The sequence below is a fragment of the Bombina bombina genome, chromosome 1, assembly GCF_027579735.1.
Source record: "Bombina bombina isolate aBomBom1 chromosome 1, aBomBom1.pri, whole genome shotgun sequence".
Lineage (NCBI taxonomy): Eukaryota > Metazoa > Chordata > Amphibia > Anura > Bombinatoridae > Bombina > Bombina bombina.
The window spans coordinates 671023562-671041572 of NC_069499.1; the positions used below are offsets into that span (position 1 = coordinate 671023562).

General features: G+C 38.5%; 1 protein-coding gene across 2 annotated transcripts in view; it reads left to right on the forward strand.

The window, feature by feature from the left end:
* The window catches only part of FMR1 (fragile X messenger ribonucleoprotein 1), a 111212-nt gene extending 101181 nt beyond the window's left edge, over positions 1 to 10031 (forward strand). For both annotated transcript variants that reach the window (XM_053699149.1, XM_053699148.1), the window contains one exon: positions 8087 to 10031. In XM_053699149.1, coding sequence (XP_053555124.1) covers positions 8087 to 8251 — 165 coding nt within the window. In that variant the 3' untranslated portion in view covers positions 8252 to 10031. The remainder of the gene's footprint in view (positions 1 to 8086) is intronic.
* The last annotated feature ends 7980 nt before the right edge of the window (positions 10032 to 18011 follow it).

Below are 18011 nucleotides of genomic sequence, written 5' to 3' on the forward strand. Positions count from 1 at the left end.
TATTTTTTATGCTTTCGCACTTTTTTCTTATCACCCCACTTCTTGGCTATTCGTTAAACTGATTTGTGGGTGTGGTGAGGGGTGTATTTATAGGCATTTTAAGGTTTGGGAAACTTTGCCCCTCCTGGTAGGAATGTATATCCCATACGTCACTAGCTCATGGACTCTTGCTAATATGAAAGAAATGAATTTATCAGGTAAGTTCTTACATAAATTATGTTTTCATGTAATTTTTTTTTTTTTTTTTTTGTAAATTTAAATGTCCTATATCTTTATTGCACTCATAAGAACATTCTAATGTTATTTTCTAGCTAGCGTAACAGTGTTAAATGCAAAGGTATTGGGGGGGGGGGGCTTATTCTACTTCAAATGCATTTGAACAGCTCTTAAAAGTAGGTTATTTCAAGGTTATTAAATCTACTGGAACGGCCTAGAATTGGAAAATCTAAAAGCTGTTAGAGGACAAGGGACATGGAAACCAACATTTTTCTTTCATGATTGTGATAGACCATACAATTTTAAACATCTTTCCAATTTATTTTTATTATTAAATCTGCTTCATTCTCTTGGTATCCTTTTTTAAGGAGCAGGAATGCATTACTGGGCGCTAGCTGAAGACACCAGGTGAGACAATAAGAGGCATATATGTGCATCCACAAATCTGTAGTTGGCTCCCCCCAGTAGTGCATTGCTGCTCGTGAGCCTATTTAGGTATGCATTTCAACAAAGGATACCAAGAAAATTAAGTATATTCGATAATAAAAGAAAATTCTAAAGTTGTTTAAAATTTCATACTCTGAATCATAAATGTTTAATTTGAACATTACTGTACCTTTCAACAACTGTCACTCTTAAAGGTATTCGGTAGAAATTTGCATTCATTTTCGCAAGAATAAAAAAAAAACGAAAGTGGCATTTTCATTATTCTTTGCTTTACTGAAAAAAGTAAAATAAATATTATTTCTAATGGTTTTGTCACAGAATCATAGCAAAGCTGGTGGTACTGCAACTTTTTTTTTTTTTTTAAGTGGGTCAGTCACACCTAATTGTGTAACGCTTACACAATCTTAACAGACTGCCAGCCACTGATGTTGTGTCTCCTGTGGTAGCTAGGTAAGGAAAGGGTCTGCAGCTTTGAGGGGGCATGGCCCTTTTTGGTGGGATTATTTCTCTGAATTTTTTTTTTTAAATAATAAAACTATTACAAAAAAAAGAGTGCAGCTTTAGAACAAACAGACTCAATAAACAACTGGAAAAGTACAATAAGCTATGCAACAAAAGGGTTAATTTTTAAAATTAAAGTGGGAATGTGAGTGTGTGTGCGGTGAATAAAAATGGATGTATGTTAACGCAATACAATGGTGTTACTGACACTGCAAGAGTAAAAACACATTGTCCTAGATGACACAAAGGAAAGTATTTGTTGTATAATGGGATTGTGTGGACACAGTAAAATGATTGACACAAGTATGTATGGTATGGAAAATTTGTGTAATTATGTATGTATAGGACTGTGTACTGTTGCATTTGTTCTTTTGTTTTAATCATTTGTAACCTAAATAGAAAGTAATTTATCAAAAACATGACCATCCTGGCGGAGAAGGCCATGAGAAATGCAATCAGAGGAGAGGATACATTTTTGCTTCATTCTCTGAAGGTGCAGCGATGCACTACTTGAAAGCTGAACACATTGTTAAGCCAATGAGAAGAGGCATATATATGCAGCCACCAATCATCCAATAGCGCCCTTCCTGCTTCTGAGCCTAGCCTTGGCCTACGTTTAGGCATGCTTTCTTTCATGTAATTGGCAAGAGTCCATGAGCTAGTGATGTATGGGATATACCAGGAGGGGCAAAGTTTCCCAAACCTCAAAATGCCTATAAATACACCCCCCACCACACCCACAATTCAGTTTTACAAACTTTGACTCCTATGGAGGTGGTGAAGTAAGTTTGTGCTAGATTTCTACGTTGATATGCGCTTCTCAGCATGCTGAAGCCCGGTTTCCTCTCAGAGTGCAGTGAATGACAGAGGGATGTGAAGGGAGTATTGCCTATTGAATGCAATGGTCATCCTATCGGGGATCTATTTCATAGGTTCTCTGTTATCGGTCGTAGAGATTCATCTCCTACCTCCCTTTTCAGATCGACGATATACTCTTATATCCCATTACCTCTGCTGATTCTCGTTTCAGTACTGGTTTGGCTATCTGCTATATGTAGATGAGTGTCTTTTGGTAAGTATGTCTTATTTTATTTATGACACTCTCAGCTATGGTTTGGCACTTTATATGTAAAGTTCTAATTATGTTTTATACTTCTATTTGCCATGATTCAGGTTAATCAGCATATTTCATTCTTACAGACTGCCAGTTTCATTTTGGGAAATGCATAGGAATAAAAAAATTTCTTTCCTGAAATTTTTTTCAATTGACTTTTCTTTCTAAATTGTGGGCTGTTAGGCTTGCGGGAGCAAAAATTGCTATAATTTATTGCGTCATTCTTGGCGCGAGACTTTTTTGGTGTGAGAATTACGTTTGTTGACGTAATGTCGTCATTTCCGGCGTCTTAGTTGGCGCCAAGAGTTTTCACGTAGTTGCGTCATGTATGACGCACGTGTTTGTTGCAGACGTTTTTGGCGCCAAAAAATTGGTCAATTGTGGGTGTCATACTTGGCGCCAGTTTTTTTGACATTATTTAAGTCTTTGTTTCTTTTTGCTTCTGGTTTCCAGAGGCTTATTCTGTTTGCATTTTTTCCCATTCCTGAAACTGTCATTTAAGGAATTTGATAATTTTGCTTTATGTTGTTTTTTCTATTACATATTGCAAGATGTCTGTCTGACCCTGTATCAGAATCTACTTCTGGAATGCTGCTGCCTGATGTCGGTTCTACCAAAGCTAAGTGCATTTGTTGTAAACTTGTGGTAATTGTTCCTCCAGCTGTAGTTTGTGTTAGTTGTCATGATAAACTTTCAAAAGCAGACAATATTTCCATTAGTAGTAGTCCATTACCTGTTGTTGTTCCTTCAACATCTAATGTTCAGGATATTCCTGTTAATGTGAGAATTTGTTTCTAATTCTATTCAGAAGGCCCTGTCTGTTATACCTCCTTCTAATAAACGTAAAAGTCTTTTAAAACTTCTCATAAATTAGATAAATCAGAATGCTGGAGGTCATTTAAAAATTCATCTATCTCTGATGAGGATCTATCTGGTTCAGAAGATTCTGCCTCAGATATTGGCAGTGACAAATCTTCATATTTATTTAAAATGGAGTTTATTCGTTCTTTATTAAAAGAGGTGTTGATTGCATTAGATATGGAGGAGACTAGTCCTCTTGATATTAAAACCAGTAAACGTTTAAATTAGGTTTTTAAACCTCATGTAGTTATTCCAGAGGTTTTCCAGTTCCTGATGCTATTTCAGATGTAATTTCTAGGGAATGGAATAGTTTGGGTACTTCATCTACTCCTTCTTTAAGGTTTAAGAGACTGTACCCTTTGCCGTCTGATAGATTGGAGTTTTGAGAAAAAATCCCCAAAGTTGATGGGGCTATCTCTACTCTTGCTAAACGTACTACTATTCCTACGGCAGATAGTACTTCTTTTAAAGATCCTTTAGATAGGAAGCTTGAATCTTATCTAAGGAAGGCTTATTTATGTTCAGGTCATCTTCTTAGGCCTGCTATTTCTTTGGCTGATGTTGCTGCGGCTTCAACTTTTTGGTTGGATACTTTAGCGCAACAAGTACCAGATCATAATGTGTATAGCATTGTTAAACTACTTCAACATGCTAATAATTTCATTTGTGATGCCATTTTTTATATCATTAGAATTGATGTCCGGTATATGTCTTTAGCTATTTTAGCTAGAAGAGCTTTATGGCTTAAATCTTGGAATGTGGATATGACTTCTAAGTCAACGTTGCTATCTCTTTCTTTCCAAGGTAATAAATTGTTTGGTTCTCAGTTGGATTCTATAATTTCAACTGTCACTGGGGGGAAGGGAGCTTTTTTGCCTCAGGATAAAAAATCTAAGGGTAAATTTAGGGCTGCTAACCGTTTTCGTTCCTTTCGTCAGAATAAGGAACAGAAGCCTGACCCTTCCCCTAAAGGAACGGTTTCCAATTGGAAGCCTTCTCCAGTCTGGAATAAATCCAAGCCTTTAAGAAAATCAAAACCAGCCCCCAAGTCCACATGAAGGTGCGACCCTCATTCCAGCACAGCTGGTAGGGGACAGACTACGATTTTTCAAAGATGTTTGGATCAATTCAATTCAAAATCATTTGATTCAGAACATTGTTTCTCATGGGTACAGAATAGGTTTCAAGGTAAGACCGCCTGTGAGAAGGTTCTTCTCTCACGCATTCCAGTGAACCCAGTAAAGGCTCAGGCTTTCCTGAAGTGTGTTTCAGACCTGGAGTCATCTGGGGTAATTGTGCCAGTTTCATATCTGGAACGGGGTCTGGGGTTTTATTCAAATCTGTTCATTGTATCAAAGAAAGAATTCTTTCAGACCAGTTCTGGATCTAAAAATTTTGAATCGTTTATGTAAGAATACCAACATTCAAAATGGTGACTATAAGGACTATTCTGCCTTTTGTTCTGCAAGGGCATTATATTACAGGATGCTTATCTTCATATTCCAATTCATCCAGATCACTATCAGTTCCTGATATTCTCTTTTCTAGACAAGCATTACCAATTTGTTCCTTTTGGCCAAGCAACAGCTCCAAGGATCTTCTCAAAGGTTTTCGGTGCCGTTCTCTCTGTAATCAGAGAGCGGGGTATTGCGATGTTTCCTTATTTGGACGATATCTTGGTACTTGCTCAGTCTTTACATTCTGCAGAATCTCACACGAATCAACTTGTGTTGTTTCTTCAGAAACATGGTTGGAGGATCAATTTACCAAAAAGTTCCTTGATTCCTCAGACAAGGGTAATCTTTTTAGGATTCCAAATAGATTCAGTATCCATGACTTTGTCTCTAACAGACAAAAGACGTCTGAAATTGGTTTCAGCTTGTCGGAACCTTCAGTCTGTCATTCCCTTCAGTAGCTATGTGCATGGAGGTTTTAGGTCTCATGACTGCAGCATCGGACGCTATCCCCTTTGCTCGTTTTCACATGAGACCTCTTCAGCTTTGTATGCTGAACCAATGGTGCAGGGATTATACAAAGATATCACAATTGATATCCTTAAATCCCAATACTCGACTATCTCTGATGTGGTGGTGTCAATCATCAAGGTAGGACTCTCAGTCCTCAAGCTATGAAAGAAGTATCTTGGATACTTGCATGGGCGGAATCCAGCTCCTGTCTAATCTCTGCGGTCCATATCCCAGGTATAGACAATTGGGAAGCAGATTATCTCAGTCGCTAGACTTTACATCCAGGAGAATGGTCTCGTCACCCAGATGTGTTTCTTCAGATTGTTCAGATATGTGGGCTTCCAGAAATAGATCTGATGGCTTCTCATTTAAACAGGAAACTTCCCAGGTACCTGTCCAGGTCCAGGGATCCTCAGGCGGAAGCAGTGGATGCGTTGTCACTTACTTGGGATTATCATCCTGCTTATATCTTTCCGCCTCTAGTTCTTCTTCCAAGAGTGATTTCCAAAATCATAATGGAGCGTTTGTTTGTACTGCTGGTGGCTCCAGCATGGCCACACAGGTTTTGGTATGCGGATCTTGTTCGGATGTCCAGTTGCCAACCTTGGCCACTTCCGTTAAGGCCAGACCTTTTTATCTCAAGGCCCGTTTTTCCATCAGGATCTCAAATCATTAAATTTGAAGGTATGGAGATTGAATGCTTAGTCATAGAGGTTTCTCTGACTCGGCGATCAATACTATGCCGAGTTTGGAAGACTTACATTTCATGGTGTTCTTCTCATAAGTTCTCTTGGTATTCTTTTAGAATTCCTAGAATTTTACAGTTTCTTCAGGTTGGTTTGGATAAGGGCTTGTCTGCAAGTTCCTTGAAAGGACAAATCTCTGCTCTTTCTGTTCTGTTTCACAGAAAAATTGCTAATCTTCCTGACATTCGTTGTTTTGTACAGGCTTTGGTTCGTATCAAGCCTGTCATTAAGTCAATCTCTCCTCCTTGGAGTCTTAATTTGGTTTTGAGAGCTTTACAGGCTCCTCCGTTTGAGCCTATGCATTCTCTGGACATTAAATTACTTTCTTGGAAAGTATTGTTTCTTTTGGCTATCTCTTCTGCTAGAAGGTTTTCTGAATTATCTGCTCTTTCTTGTGAGTCTCCTTTTCTGATTTTTCATCAGGATAAGGCTGTTTTGCGGACTTCATTTAAATTTTTACCTAAGGTTGTGAATTCCAACAACATTAGTAGAGAAATTGTTGTCCCTTCGTTGTGTCCTAATCCTAAGAATTCTTTGGAAAGATCTTTGCATTCTTTGGATGTGGTAAGAACTTTGAAATATTATATTGAAGCTACTAAAGATTTCAAAATGACTTCTAGTCTATTTGTTATCTTTTCTGGTTCTAGGAAAGGTCAGAAAGCTTCTGCCATTTCTTTGGCTTCTTGGTTAAAGCTTTTGATTCATCATGCTTATTTGGATTCGGGTAATTCCCCGCCTCAGAGGATTACGGCTCATTCTACCAGGTCAGTTTCTACTTCCTGGGCTTTTAAGAATGAAGCTTCTGTTGATCAGATTTGCAAAGCAGCAACTTTGTCTTCTTTGCATACTTTTACTAAATTCTATGATTTTGAAGTTTTCTCTTCTTCAGAAGCAGTTTTTGGTAGAATAGTACTTCAGGCAGCTGTTTCAGTTTGATTCTACTGCTTATATTTCAGGGTTTTTTTCATTATAAGATTAAAACTTTTTGATTTGGGTTGTGGATTCTTTTTTCAGCGGAATTGGCTGTCTTTATTTTTATCCCTCCCTCTCTAGTGACTCTTGCGTGGAGTTCCACATCTTGGGTATTTGCTATTCCATATGTCACTAGCTCATGGACTCTTGCCAATTACATGAAAGAAAACATAATTTATGTAAGAACTTACCTGATAAATTCATTTCTTTCATATTGGCAAGAGTCCATGAGGCCCACCCTTTTTGTGGTGGTTATGATTTTTTTTGTATAAAGCACAATTATTCCAATTCCTTGTTGATGCTTTTGCTCCTTTATCACCCCACTTCTTGGCTATTCGTTAAACTGATTTGTGGGTGTGGTGAGGGGTGTATTTATAGGCATTTTGAGGTTTGGGAAACTTTGCCCCTCCTGGTAGGAATGTATATCCCATACATCACTAGCTCATGGACTCTTGCTAATATGAAAGAAATGAATTTATCAGGTAAGTTCTTACATAAATTATGTTTTTCAACAAAGGGTACCAAGAAAAATAAGCAAATTAAATCAAATAATTAAATTGGAAAGTTATTAAATTTGCATGTTGTATCTGAATCACGAATGACAAAAAAAGTGTTTCATGCCCCTTTTTAAACAGACACTTTCAGTATAGTAAAATGCAGTGCACAAAAATTAGATGTATAAATTTAAATAATAAGTTTAAAGGAATAGGAAAGTCAAAATAAAACTTGCAAGAATCAGAGCAATCAATCTTGGTTTCCATTGATGAACATGCATATATCCTACACTAGTAGAAGCTAGCTGGTGATTGGTGCCTGCATACATTTTGTCTCTTGTGATTGGCTAAGATGTGTTCATCTAGCTGCCAGTAGTGCAGTGCTGTTCCTTCAGCAAAGAATAACGAGCATGAAGCATATGTGATAATAAAAGTACATTTCAAAGTTGTTTAAAATGTAATGTTCTATCCTAATCATGATTTACATTTTTGGGGTTTCCTGTCTCTTTTAGAATGAATGATATAGAATGACTAAATGAAAGCTGATAATAGCTTCAGATAAAGAAAAATGGCCAGAATCTGCACTGTTGCTCAAAATGAACATTTCAAACTAAATTATTTTCTAACAAATGCAACTATGTTTGTAAATGTCCTAAAACAAAAATGTAAAATTTACCGAAAAGAAAATTGTCTGAAGCCAATTTTTTCCATTGCCTATCTCTCTAGTTTTCAGATGTTTTTTTACTTGATTTACTTCTTTATTTGTAGATCCGAATTGACTGCAATAATGAAAGGAGTGTACATAATAAAACCATGCAGAATACACCTGGAGAGGGAAACAGACTACGCTCGGTAAAGGACCGTGTTCAAAAGAAAGAAAAGCTGGATATAGTGGATGGCCAGCAACAAGTGGTGGTTAATGGAGTACCGTAACCTTACATTTCTAAAACAAATCTTACACAGCCTAAATATAATAAATCTTATTTCACATTCAAGAAGTCTGTTAGGCCAAAGACAAATAGGCAGGATGATACAGGGCATGAAACAAAAAAGTTCCTGTTTAGCCCTATTTTGTTAGTATTGGCTCTAAGCAGTTTTCAAAAGGCAGACAGTGGAAACATTTGCATTTAAATATCAAAACGTATGAGGCTTTCAAGTACATATTGCACTTGATTTAAAAAAAAAAAAAAAAAGTATTTTTTGTTTAAAAGGAAATAAATGAAAAAAAATACTATGCTTTGTGTTTTTGGTATACTTGTGTTCAGTTGTACCATTTTCAGGCAGCTGATTTAACATAGTCATTGCTCAACTTCAGACTACAGAATATAAATACTAAATGATTCCAGCCAGGCTTTAGGTTGTCTTAATCTAATGCTTAAATGACTCATGTCCTTTAATCATTTTGGCCCTTTTTGCAGTATCTTAGTGTGACCTAAGATGTGTGTAATGTAATAAACTGTCATTTTCTTTGGCAAAAAAAAAAAAAATGAAACAAAAAAGTTGTATGATCTGTGCCTTTTTTATATCTTGGCAGGTAGGGGATATTATTAGAAAAAAACTAATCTGGGGCAGAGTTGAAAATCCTAAATGTAAAATAATATGTAGCAAATCTTGTCTGGAATTAGAACTTTTAATGCATGCTTTCATAATATTTTAAATACATAAACATCAACCTCAGCTGCAGGAGGGAAAAATGTAGAACTCTGGATTTGCACTGAACAATGAATAGTCCTGGCATGGACACACGTTGTCTTCATTGACATGATTAGTGAAGATTTTTTTTTTCTCTCACTTGCAAGAGATTAGAGTATTTTGTCTGATATGTTACTGATGATAAAATTAGTCTTATATATTTGGCCTCAACTGTTCCCTTTTTTTTAAATAAACTAATTTTTTATTTTAACCTCTCAATTTCTGTTTAGTTCTCAACAATGTAGAAATAGAGAGCTCAAATATCAGAGGTAAATCAAGCCCATTCACCATGCAGGCATAGGCTGGGCTCTGTTATATTCAAGAGAATGTCTTCAGGTACATAGTCTTATTACACAACACATGTACACTGTAGCTGTTGTCTGATCATTTTCATGTGGTACATAAAGAGGAAGGTGTTATGAATCAAACTAGTTTTCATTCTAAATATTAATTTTACTTACTGCAGAAATAATTTTGCCATCTTCTACTCTTGCTCTCCATGTAAGCCTCTATACTTAGAGGCATCGTTGAGCTGTACATTACCGTACAAAAGAGTCGCCGTATCATACGTGGTGAAATTATTTTTCTTTGCTTCATACCTAATTGTTTTATCCTCCCTCTGCTGTTGCATACAAATGAAAATATAAAATTGCAACAAACTGCACACAGATTAATGAATTTAAAATGTCTTAAAAGTATTGCCAAACACTAATGTTGATTTCTAGTTATTTATTTATTTTGGGAATGTATAGTATTTGGAAAACAAACATTGATGATACTCTGTACACATCATCTGTACGCTGTTTTGATTTAAAATACTGTAGATACTTTAACCAAGGTAGACTAACCTTGTAATGCTCTTTCGAAAATATCCTCTGTACATATTAGCTACGACAGATTGGATTTTACGTTGACATTTTGTTTGGTTATAGTGCAATATATTTTGTATGCAAGCAGTTTCAATAAAGTTTGATCTTCCTCTGCTAACTGATGTGGGATATCAATAAAATTCTTAAAATAACTGAGTTTTATAATTGTTCTCTAAAAGAATAGATTTCATTTTATTTGTGAGATGCCCATTACTTATATTATGATAAATGGTTTTTAAAAACACAAAAAAAAAAGATTCATTCAAATTTTTTTTTTAAAAACAAAGACTATCAAATAAACCGCAGACTGCAGGCCATATAGCCAATTATGATCTTAATACATATTTATCCACCAATCACCATTCATGTCCTGCTCAGAAACATCACAGGAGCATACCTGGTGCCCAAGCTTTATTGCATTTAATACATTTGTGAGTTATTGCATTTGTACATCCCCTTGATATAAGTGATTCAGTTTTTAATTACATGGGCATTTTATAATAAACATAAAATGTTTTGGGTTTTTTTCCCCCTGATTTGCCCAGCCTTTCACTTGAGGGTCTGCGCCTGGGATTTTTTTTCCCCCTTACTGAAACCATTTTATAAAATTTTATATTTTTCTTTCAGTTTGTACAAACAGATAAAATCCAATGTAATCTACCAACCTCTTTATATCTCACAACTTGTCTTTTTTTAATAATATATATTTATATATAATATGCAACACAAATTCCTTTTTATACAGTTCAGTATAGTGACGATCACAATTAAATACCCCCTTGCTATTTTGGTTCATAAATTAATAAGCTTTACCTGTATGTTAAAAGGACACTGAACCCAATTTTTTTTTTCTTCCGTGATTCAGATAGAGCATGCAATTTTTAGCAACTTTCTAATTTACTCCTATTATCAATTTTTCTTCGTTCTCTTGCTATCTTTATTTGAAAAAGGCATCTAAGCTTTTTTTCTTGGTTCAGCCCTCTGGACAGCACTTTATTATTGGTGGTTGAATGTATCCACCAATATAGGACAACCCAGGTTGTTCACCAAAAATGGGCCGGCATCTAAACTTACATTCTTGCATTTCAAAAAAGATACCAAGAGAATAAAGAAAATTTGATAATAGGAGTAAATTAGAAAGTTGCGTAAAATTTCATGCTCTATCTGAATCGCAAAAGAAAAAGTTTGGGTTCAGTGTCCCTTTAAGTGAACAGAATTCCATTCTATGGGACTGCAGATCCTCCATCATTAATTGGAGGTAAGATGTTAATTTCCTTTTAAGCTTCATTTTGTCACCTATAGTCAAACTGCTTGTTGGCATGCCAGAGAGTTCTGCTTTGATTTAATTTGTCTGTATAACATTTTTCCAGAAAATGAGTGGTTTCTTTTTATGTTTTTCTTTCAGTAGTGGGGCCCATAATGCCCTTCTTGGTTTATTGTGCAATGTATGTTATGGGTTAAAACCATCACTCCAGATTGCTCCAGCTGTAAGTTGAGCGGATATCTTCTGTGGTATTTTTTTTTTCCGCAATTCACTGTAACCTTCAACAACTTCTCTTTGAATTTTTCTCTGGCTACCTTGACAGTCTCATAAGTAACAAACTTTTCAATAACGTGAACTGTTGAAACACAGAAATCAAAGAACATTTGGGTAACCGTGATCATAACATGGTCACATTTTGAAAACACTTTTCATAAGCAGTGTCTTAATGTTTTAACTAAGACTTTTAATTTTAAGAAAGCAAATTCAATGATTTAAGGACATCCTCAAATAACATAAATTGGAACAAAGTATTCTCTAATAAAAGTACAGATGATAAATGGATAACATTTAAAACTTTGTTAAATAAAAACATAACACATACCATATGGTTATAAAAGTAAAAAAAAAAAATAAATAATCCAAAGCCATTGTGGCTAAATAAATGTGTTGAGAGATAAGGAGAAAACGTAGGGCATTTAAATTATTCAAAGAAAATAGAAATGGCTCAACATACCATATTTATATAATGATTGTAACAAAGCATGCAAAAAAGCCATCAAATTAGTCAAAATTTAAAGATTAATTGCAAAGTCAAATCCTAAAAGTTTCTCCAACATAGGTGTGTCCGGTCCACGGCGTCATCCTTACTTGTGGGATATTCTCTTCCCCAACAGGAAATGGCAAAGAGCCCAGCAAAGCTGGTCACATGATCCCTCCTAGGCTCCGCCTACCCCAGTCATTCTCTTTGCCGTTGTACAGGCAACATCTCCACGGAGATGGCTTAGAGTTTTTTAGTGTTTAACTGTAGTTTTTATTATTCAATCAAGAGTTTGTTATTTTGAAATAGTGCTGGTATGTACTATTTACTCAGAAACAGAAAAGAGATGAAGATTTCTGTTTGTATGAGGAAAATGATTTTAGCAACCGTCACTAAAATCCATGGCTGTTCCACACAGGACTGTTGAGAGCAATTAACTTCAGTTGGGGGAACAGTGAGCAGTCTCTTGCTGCTTGAGGTATGACACATTCTAACAAGACGATGTAATGCTGGAAGCTGTCATTTTCCCTATGGGATCCGGTAAGCCATGTTTATTACGATCGTAAATAAGGGCTTCACAAGGGCTTATTTAGACTGTAGACTTTTTCTGGGCTAAATCGATTCATTATTAACACATATTTAGCCTTGAGGAATCATTTTATCTGGGTATTTTGATATAATAATATCGGCAGGCACTGTTTTAGACACCTTATTCTTTAGGGGCTTTCCCAAAGCATAGGCAGGGCCTCATTTTCGCGCCGGTGTTGCGCACTTGTTTTTGAGAGGCATGGCATGCAGTCGCATGTGAGAGGAGCTCTGATACTTAGAAAAGACTTTCTGAAGGCGTCATTTGGTATCGTATTCCCCTTTGGGCTTGGTTGGGTCTCAGCAAAGCAGATACCAGGGACTGTAAAGGGGTTAAAGTTCAAAACGGCTCCGGTTCCGTTATTTTAAGGGTTAAAGCTTCCAAATTTGGTGTGCAATACTTTTAAGGCTTTAAGACACTGTGGTGAAAATTTGGTGAATTTTGAACAATTCCTTCATGTTTTTTCGCAATTGCAGTAATAAAGTGTGTTCAGTTTATAATTTAAAGTGACAGTAACGGTTTTATTTTAAAACGTTTTTTGTACTTTGTTATCAAGTTTATGCCTGTTTAACATGTCTGAACTACCAGACTGTGTTCTGAATGTGGGGAAGCCAGAATTCCTATTCATTTAAATAAATGTGATTTATGTGACAATGACAATGATGCCCAAGATGATTCCTCAAGTGAGGGGAGTAAGCATGGTACTGCATCATTCCCTCCTTCGTCTACACGAGTCTTGCCCACTCAGGAGGCCCCTAGTACATCTAGCGCGCCAATACTCCTTACTATGCAACAATTAACGGCTGTAATGGATAATTCTGTCAAAAACATTTTAGCCAAAATGAACACTTATCAGCGTAAGCGCGACTGCTCTGTTTTAGATACTGAAGAGCATGACGACGCTGATAATAATGTTTCTGAAGGGCCCCTAACCCAGTCTGATGGGGCCAGGGAGGTTTTGTCTGAGGGAGAAATTACTGATTCAGGGAACATTTCTCAACAAGCTGAACCTGATGTGATTACATTTAAATTTAAGTTGGAACATCTCCGCATTCTGCTTAAGGAGGTATTATCCACTCTGGATGATTGTGACAAGTTGGTCATCCCAGAGAAACTATGTAAAATGGACAAGTTCCTAGAGGTGCCGGGGCTCCCAGAAGCTTTTCCTATACCCAAGCGGGTGGCGGACATTGTTAATAAAGAATGGGAAAGGCCCGGTATTCCTTTCGTCCCTCCCCCCATATTTAAAAAATTGTTTCCTATGGTCGACCCCAGAAAGGACTTATGGCAGACAGTCCCCAAGGTCGAGGGAGCGGTTTCCACTTTAAACAAACGCACCACTATACCCATAGAGGATAGTTGTGCTTTCAAAGATCCTATGGATAAAAAATTAGAAGGTTTGCTTAAAAAGATGTTTGTTCAGCAGGGTTACCTTCTACAACCAATTTCATGCATTGTCCCTGTCGCTACAGCCGCATGTTTCTGGTTCGATGAGCTGATAAAGGCGGTCGATAGTGATTCTCCTCCTTATGAGGAGATTATGGTCAGAATCAATGGCAATTGGCTAGGTTAGCGGCTAAGAATTCTGGGTTTGCTATTGTGGCGCGCAGAGCGCTTTGGTTGAAATCTTGGTCGGCTGATGCGTCTTCCAAGAACAAGCTACTTAACATTCCTTTCAAGGGGAAAACGCTGTTTGGCCCTGACTTGAAAGAGATTATCTCTGATATCACTGGGGGTAAGGGCCACGCCCTTCCTCAGGATCGGCCTTTCAAGGCAAAAAATAAACCTAATTTTCGTCCCTTTCGTAGAAACGGACCAGCCCAAAGTGCTACGTCCTCTAAGCAAGAGGGTAATACTTCTCAAGCCAAGCCAGCTTGGAGACCAATGCAAGGCTGGAACAAGGGAAAGCAGGCCAAGAAACCTGCCACTGCTACCAAGACAGCATGAAATGTTGGCCCCCGATCCGGGACCGGATCTGGTGGGGGGCAGACTCTCTCTTCGCTCAGGCTTGGGCAAGAGATGTTCTGGATCCTTGGGCGCTAGAAATAGTCTCCCAAGGTTATCTTCTGGAATTCAAGGGACTTCCCCCAAGGGGGAGGTTCCACAGGTCTCAGTTGTCTTCAGACCACATAAAAAGACAGGCATTCTTACATTGTGTAGAAGACCTGTCAAAAATGGGAGTGATTCATCCTGTTCCATTAAGAGAACAAGGGATGGGGTTCTACTCCAATCTGTTCATAGTTCCCAAAAAAGAGGGAACGTTCAGACCAATCTTAGATCTCAAGATCTTAAACAAGTTTCTCAAGGTTCCATCGTTCAAGATGGAAACCATTCGAACTATTCTTCCTTCCATCCAGGAAGGTCAATTCATGACCACGGTGGATTTAAAGGATGCGTATCTACATATTCCTATCCACAAGGAACATCATCGGTTCCTAAGGTTCGCATTCCTGGACAAGCATTACCAGTTCGTGGCGCTTCCTTTCGGATTAGCCACTGCTCCAAGGATTTTCACAAAGGTACTAGGGTCCCTTCTAGCTGTGCTAAGACCAAGGGGCATTGCTGTAGTACCTTACTTGGACGACATTCTGATTCAAGCGTCGTCCCTTCCTCAAGCAAGGGCTCACACGGACATTGTCCTGGCCTTTCTCAGATCTCACGGATGGAAAGTGAACGTGGAAAAGAGTTCTCTATCTCCGTCAACAAGAGTTCCCTTCTTGGGAACAATAATAGACTCCTTAGAAATGAGGATATTTCTGACAGAGGCCAGAAAAACAAAACTTCTAGACTCTTGTCGGATACTTCATTCCGTTCCTCTTCCTTCCATAGCTCAGTGCATGGAAGTGATCGGGTTGATGGTAGCGGCAATGGACATAGTTCCTTTTGCGCGCATTCATCTAAGACCATTACAACTGTGCATGCTCAGTCAGTGGAATGGGGATTATACAGACTTGTCTCCGAAGATACAAGTAAATCAGAGGACCAGAGACTCACTCCGTTGGTGGCTGTCCCTGGACAACCTGTCACAAGGGATGACATTCCGCAGACCAGAGTGGGTCATTGTCACGACCGACGCCAGTCTGATGGGCTGGGGCGCGGTCTGGGGATCCCTGAAAGCTCAGGGTCTTTGGTCTCGGGAAGAATCTCTTCTACCGATAAATATTCTGGAACTGAGAGCGATATTCAATGCTCTCAAGGCTTGGCCTCAGCTAGCGAGGGCCAAGTTCATACGGTTTCAATCAGACAACATGACAACTGTTGCGTACATCAACCATCAGGGGGGAACAAGGAGTTCCCTAGCGATGGAAGAAGTGACCAAAATCATTCTATGGGCGGAGTCTCACTCCTGCCACCTGTCTGCTATCCACATCCCAGGAGTGGAAAATTGGGAAGCGGATTTTCTGAGTCGTCAGACATTGCATCCGGGGGAGTGGGAACTCCATCCGGAAATCTTTGCCCAAGTCACTCAGCTGTGGGGCATTCCAGACATGGATCTGATGGCCTCTCGTCAGAACTTCAAAGTTCCTTGCTACGGGTCCAGATCCAGGGATCCCAAGGCGGCTCTAGTGGATGCACTAGTAGCACCTTGGACCTTCAAACTAGCTTATGTGTTCCCGCCGTTTCCTCTCATCCCCAGGCTGGTAGCCAGGATCAATCAGGAGAGGGCGTCGGTGATCTTGATAGCTCCTGCGTGGCCACGCAGGACTTGGTATGCAGATCTGGTGAATATGTCATCGGCTCCACCTTGGAAGCTACCTTTGAGACGAGACCTTCTTGTTCAGGGTCCGTTCGAACATCCGAATCTGGTTTCACTCCAGCTGACTGCTTGGAGATTGAACGCTTGATCTTATCGAAGCGAGGGTTCTCAGATTCTGTTATCGATACTCTTGTTCAGGCCAGAAAGCCTGTAACTAGAAAGATTTACCACAAAATTTGGAAAAAATATATCTGTTGGTGTGAATCTAAAGGATTCCCTTGGGACAAGGTTAAGATTCCTAAGATTCTATCCTTCCTTCAAGAAGGATTGGAAAAAGGATTATCTGCAAGTTCCCTGAAGGGACAGATTTCTGCCTTGTCTGTGTTACTTCACAAAAAGCTGGCAGCTGTGCCAGATGTTCAAGCCTTTGTTCAGGCTCTGGTTAGAATTAAGCCTGTTTACAAACCTTTGACTCCTCCTTGGAGTCTCAATTTAGTTCTTTCAGTTCTTCAGGGGGTTCCGTTTGAACCCTTACATTCCGTTGATATTAAGTTATTATCTTGGAAAGTTTTGTTTTTAGTTGCAATTTCTTCTGCTAGAAGAGTTTCAGAATTATCTGCTCTGCAGTGTTCTCCTCCTTATCTGGTGTTCCATGCAGATAAGGTGGTTTTACGTACTAAACCTGGTTTTCTTCCAAAAGTTGTTTCTAACAAAAACATTAACCAGGAGATTATCGTACCTTCTCTGTGTCCGAAACCAGTTTCAAAGAAGGAACGTTTGTTGCACAATTTGGATGTTGTTCGCGCTCTAAAATTCTATTTAGATGCTACAAAGGATTTTAGACAAACATCTTCCTTGTTTGTTGTTTATTCCGGTAAAAGGAGAGGTCAAAAAGCAACTTCTACCTCTCTCTCTTTTTGGATTAAAAGCATCATCAGATTGGCTTACGAGACTGCCGGACGGCAGCCTCCCGAAAGCTTCACAGCTCATTCCACTAGGGCTGTGGCTTCCACATGGGCCTTCAAGAACGAGGCTTCTGTTGATCAGATATGTAGGGCAGCGACTTGGTCTTCACTGCATACTTTTACCAAATTTTACAAGTTTGATACTTTTGCTTCTTCTGAGGCTATTTTTGGGAGAAAGGTTTTGCAAGCCGTGGTGCCTTCCATTTAGGTGACCTGATTTGCTCCCTCCCTTCATCCGTGTCCTAAAGCTTTGGTATTGGTTCCCACAAGTAAGGATGACGCCGTGGACCGGACACACCTATGTTGGAGAAAACAGAATTTATGTTTACCTAATAAATTACTTTCTCCAACGGTGTGTCCGGTCCACGGCCCGCCCTGGTTTTTTTAATCAGGTCTGATAATTTATTTTCTTTAACTACAGTCACCACGGTACCATATGGTTTCTCCTATGCAAATATTCCTCCTTAACGTCGGTCGAATGACTGGGGTAGGCGGAGCCTAGGAGGGATCATGTGACCAGCTTTGCTGTGCTCTTTGCCATTTCCTGTTGGGGAAGAGAATATCCCACAAGTAAGGATGACGCCGTGGACCGGACACACCGTTGGAGAAAGTAATTTATCAGGTAAACATAAATTCTATTTTTTGTTGTTTTTTTAAAGTACATAAATGGCAAAAAAAATTAAGAAGGACAATATAGGCGCATTAAATGCGTGGAGGGTAGCATGATTAACAGTGACAGGGAGAAGGCTGAAGTACTAAACCAATTCTTTTCTTCAGTATACACAAGACAGGAACCAATGGAGGATACTTTGGAACAAACTAGTACATGCCAACCCATACCATTATCTGTGTTATGTCTAGAG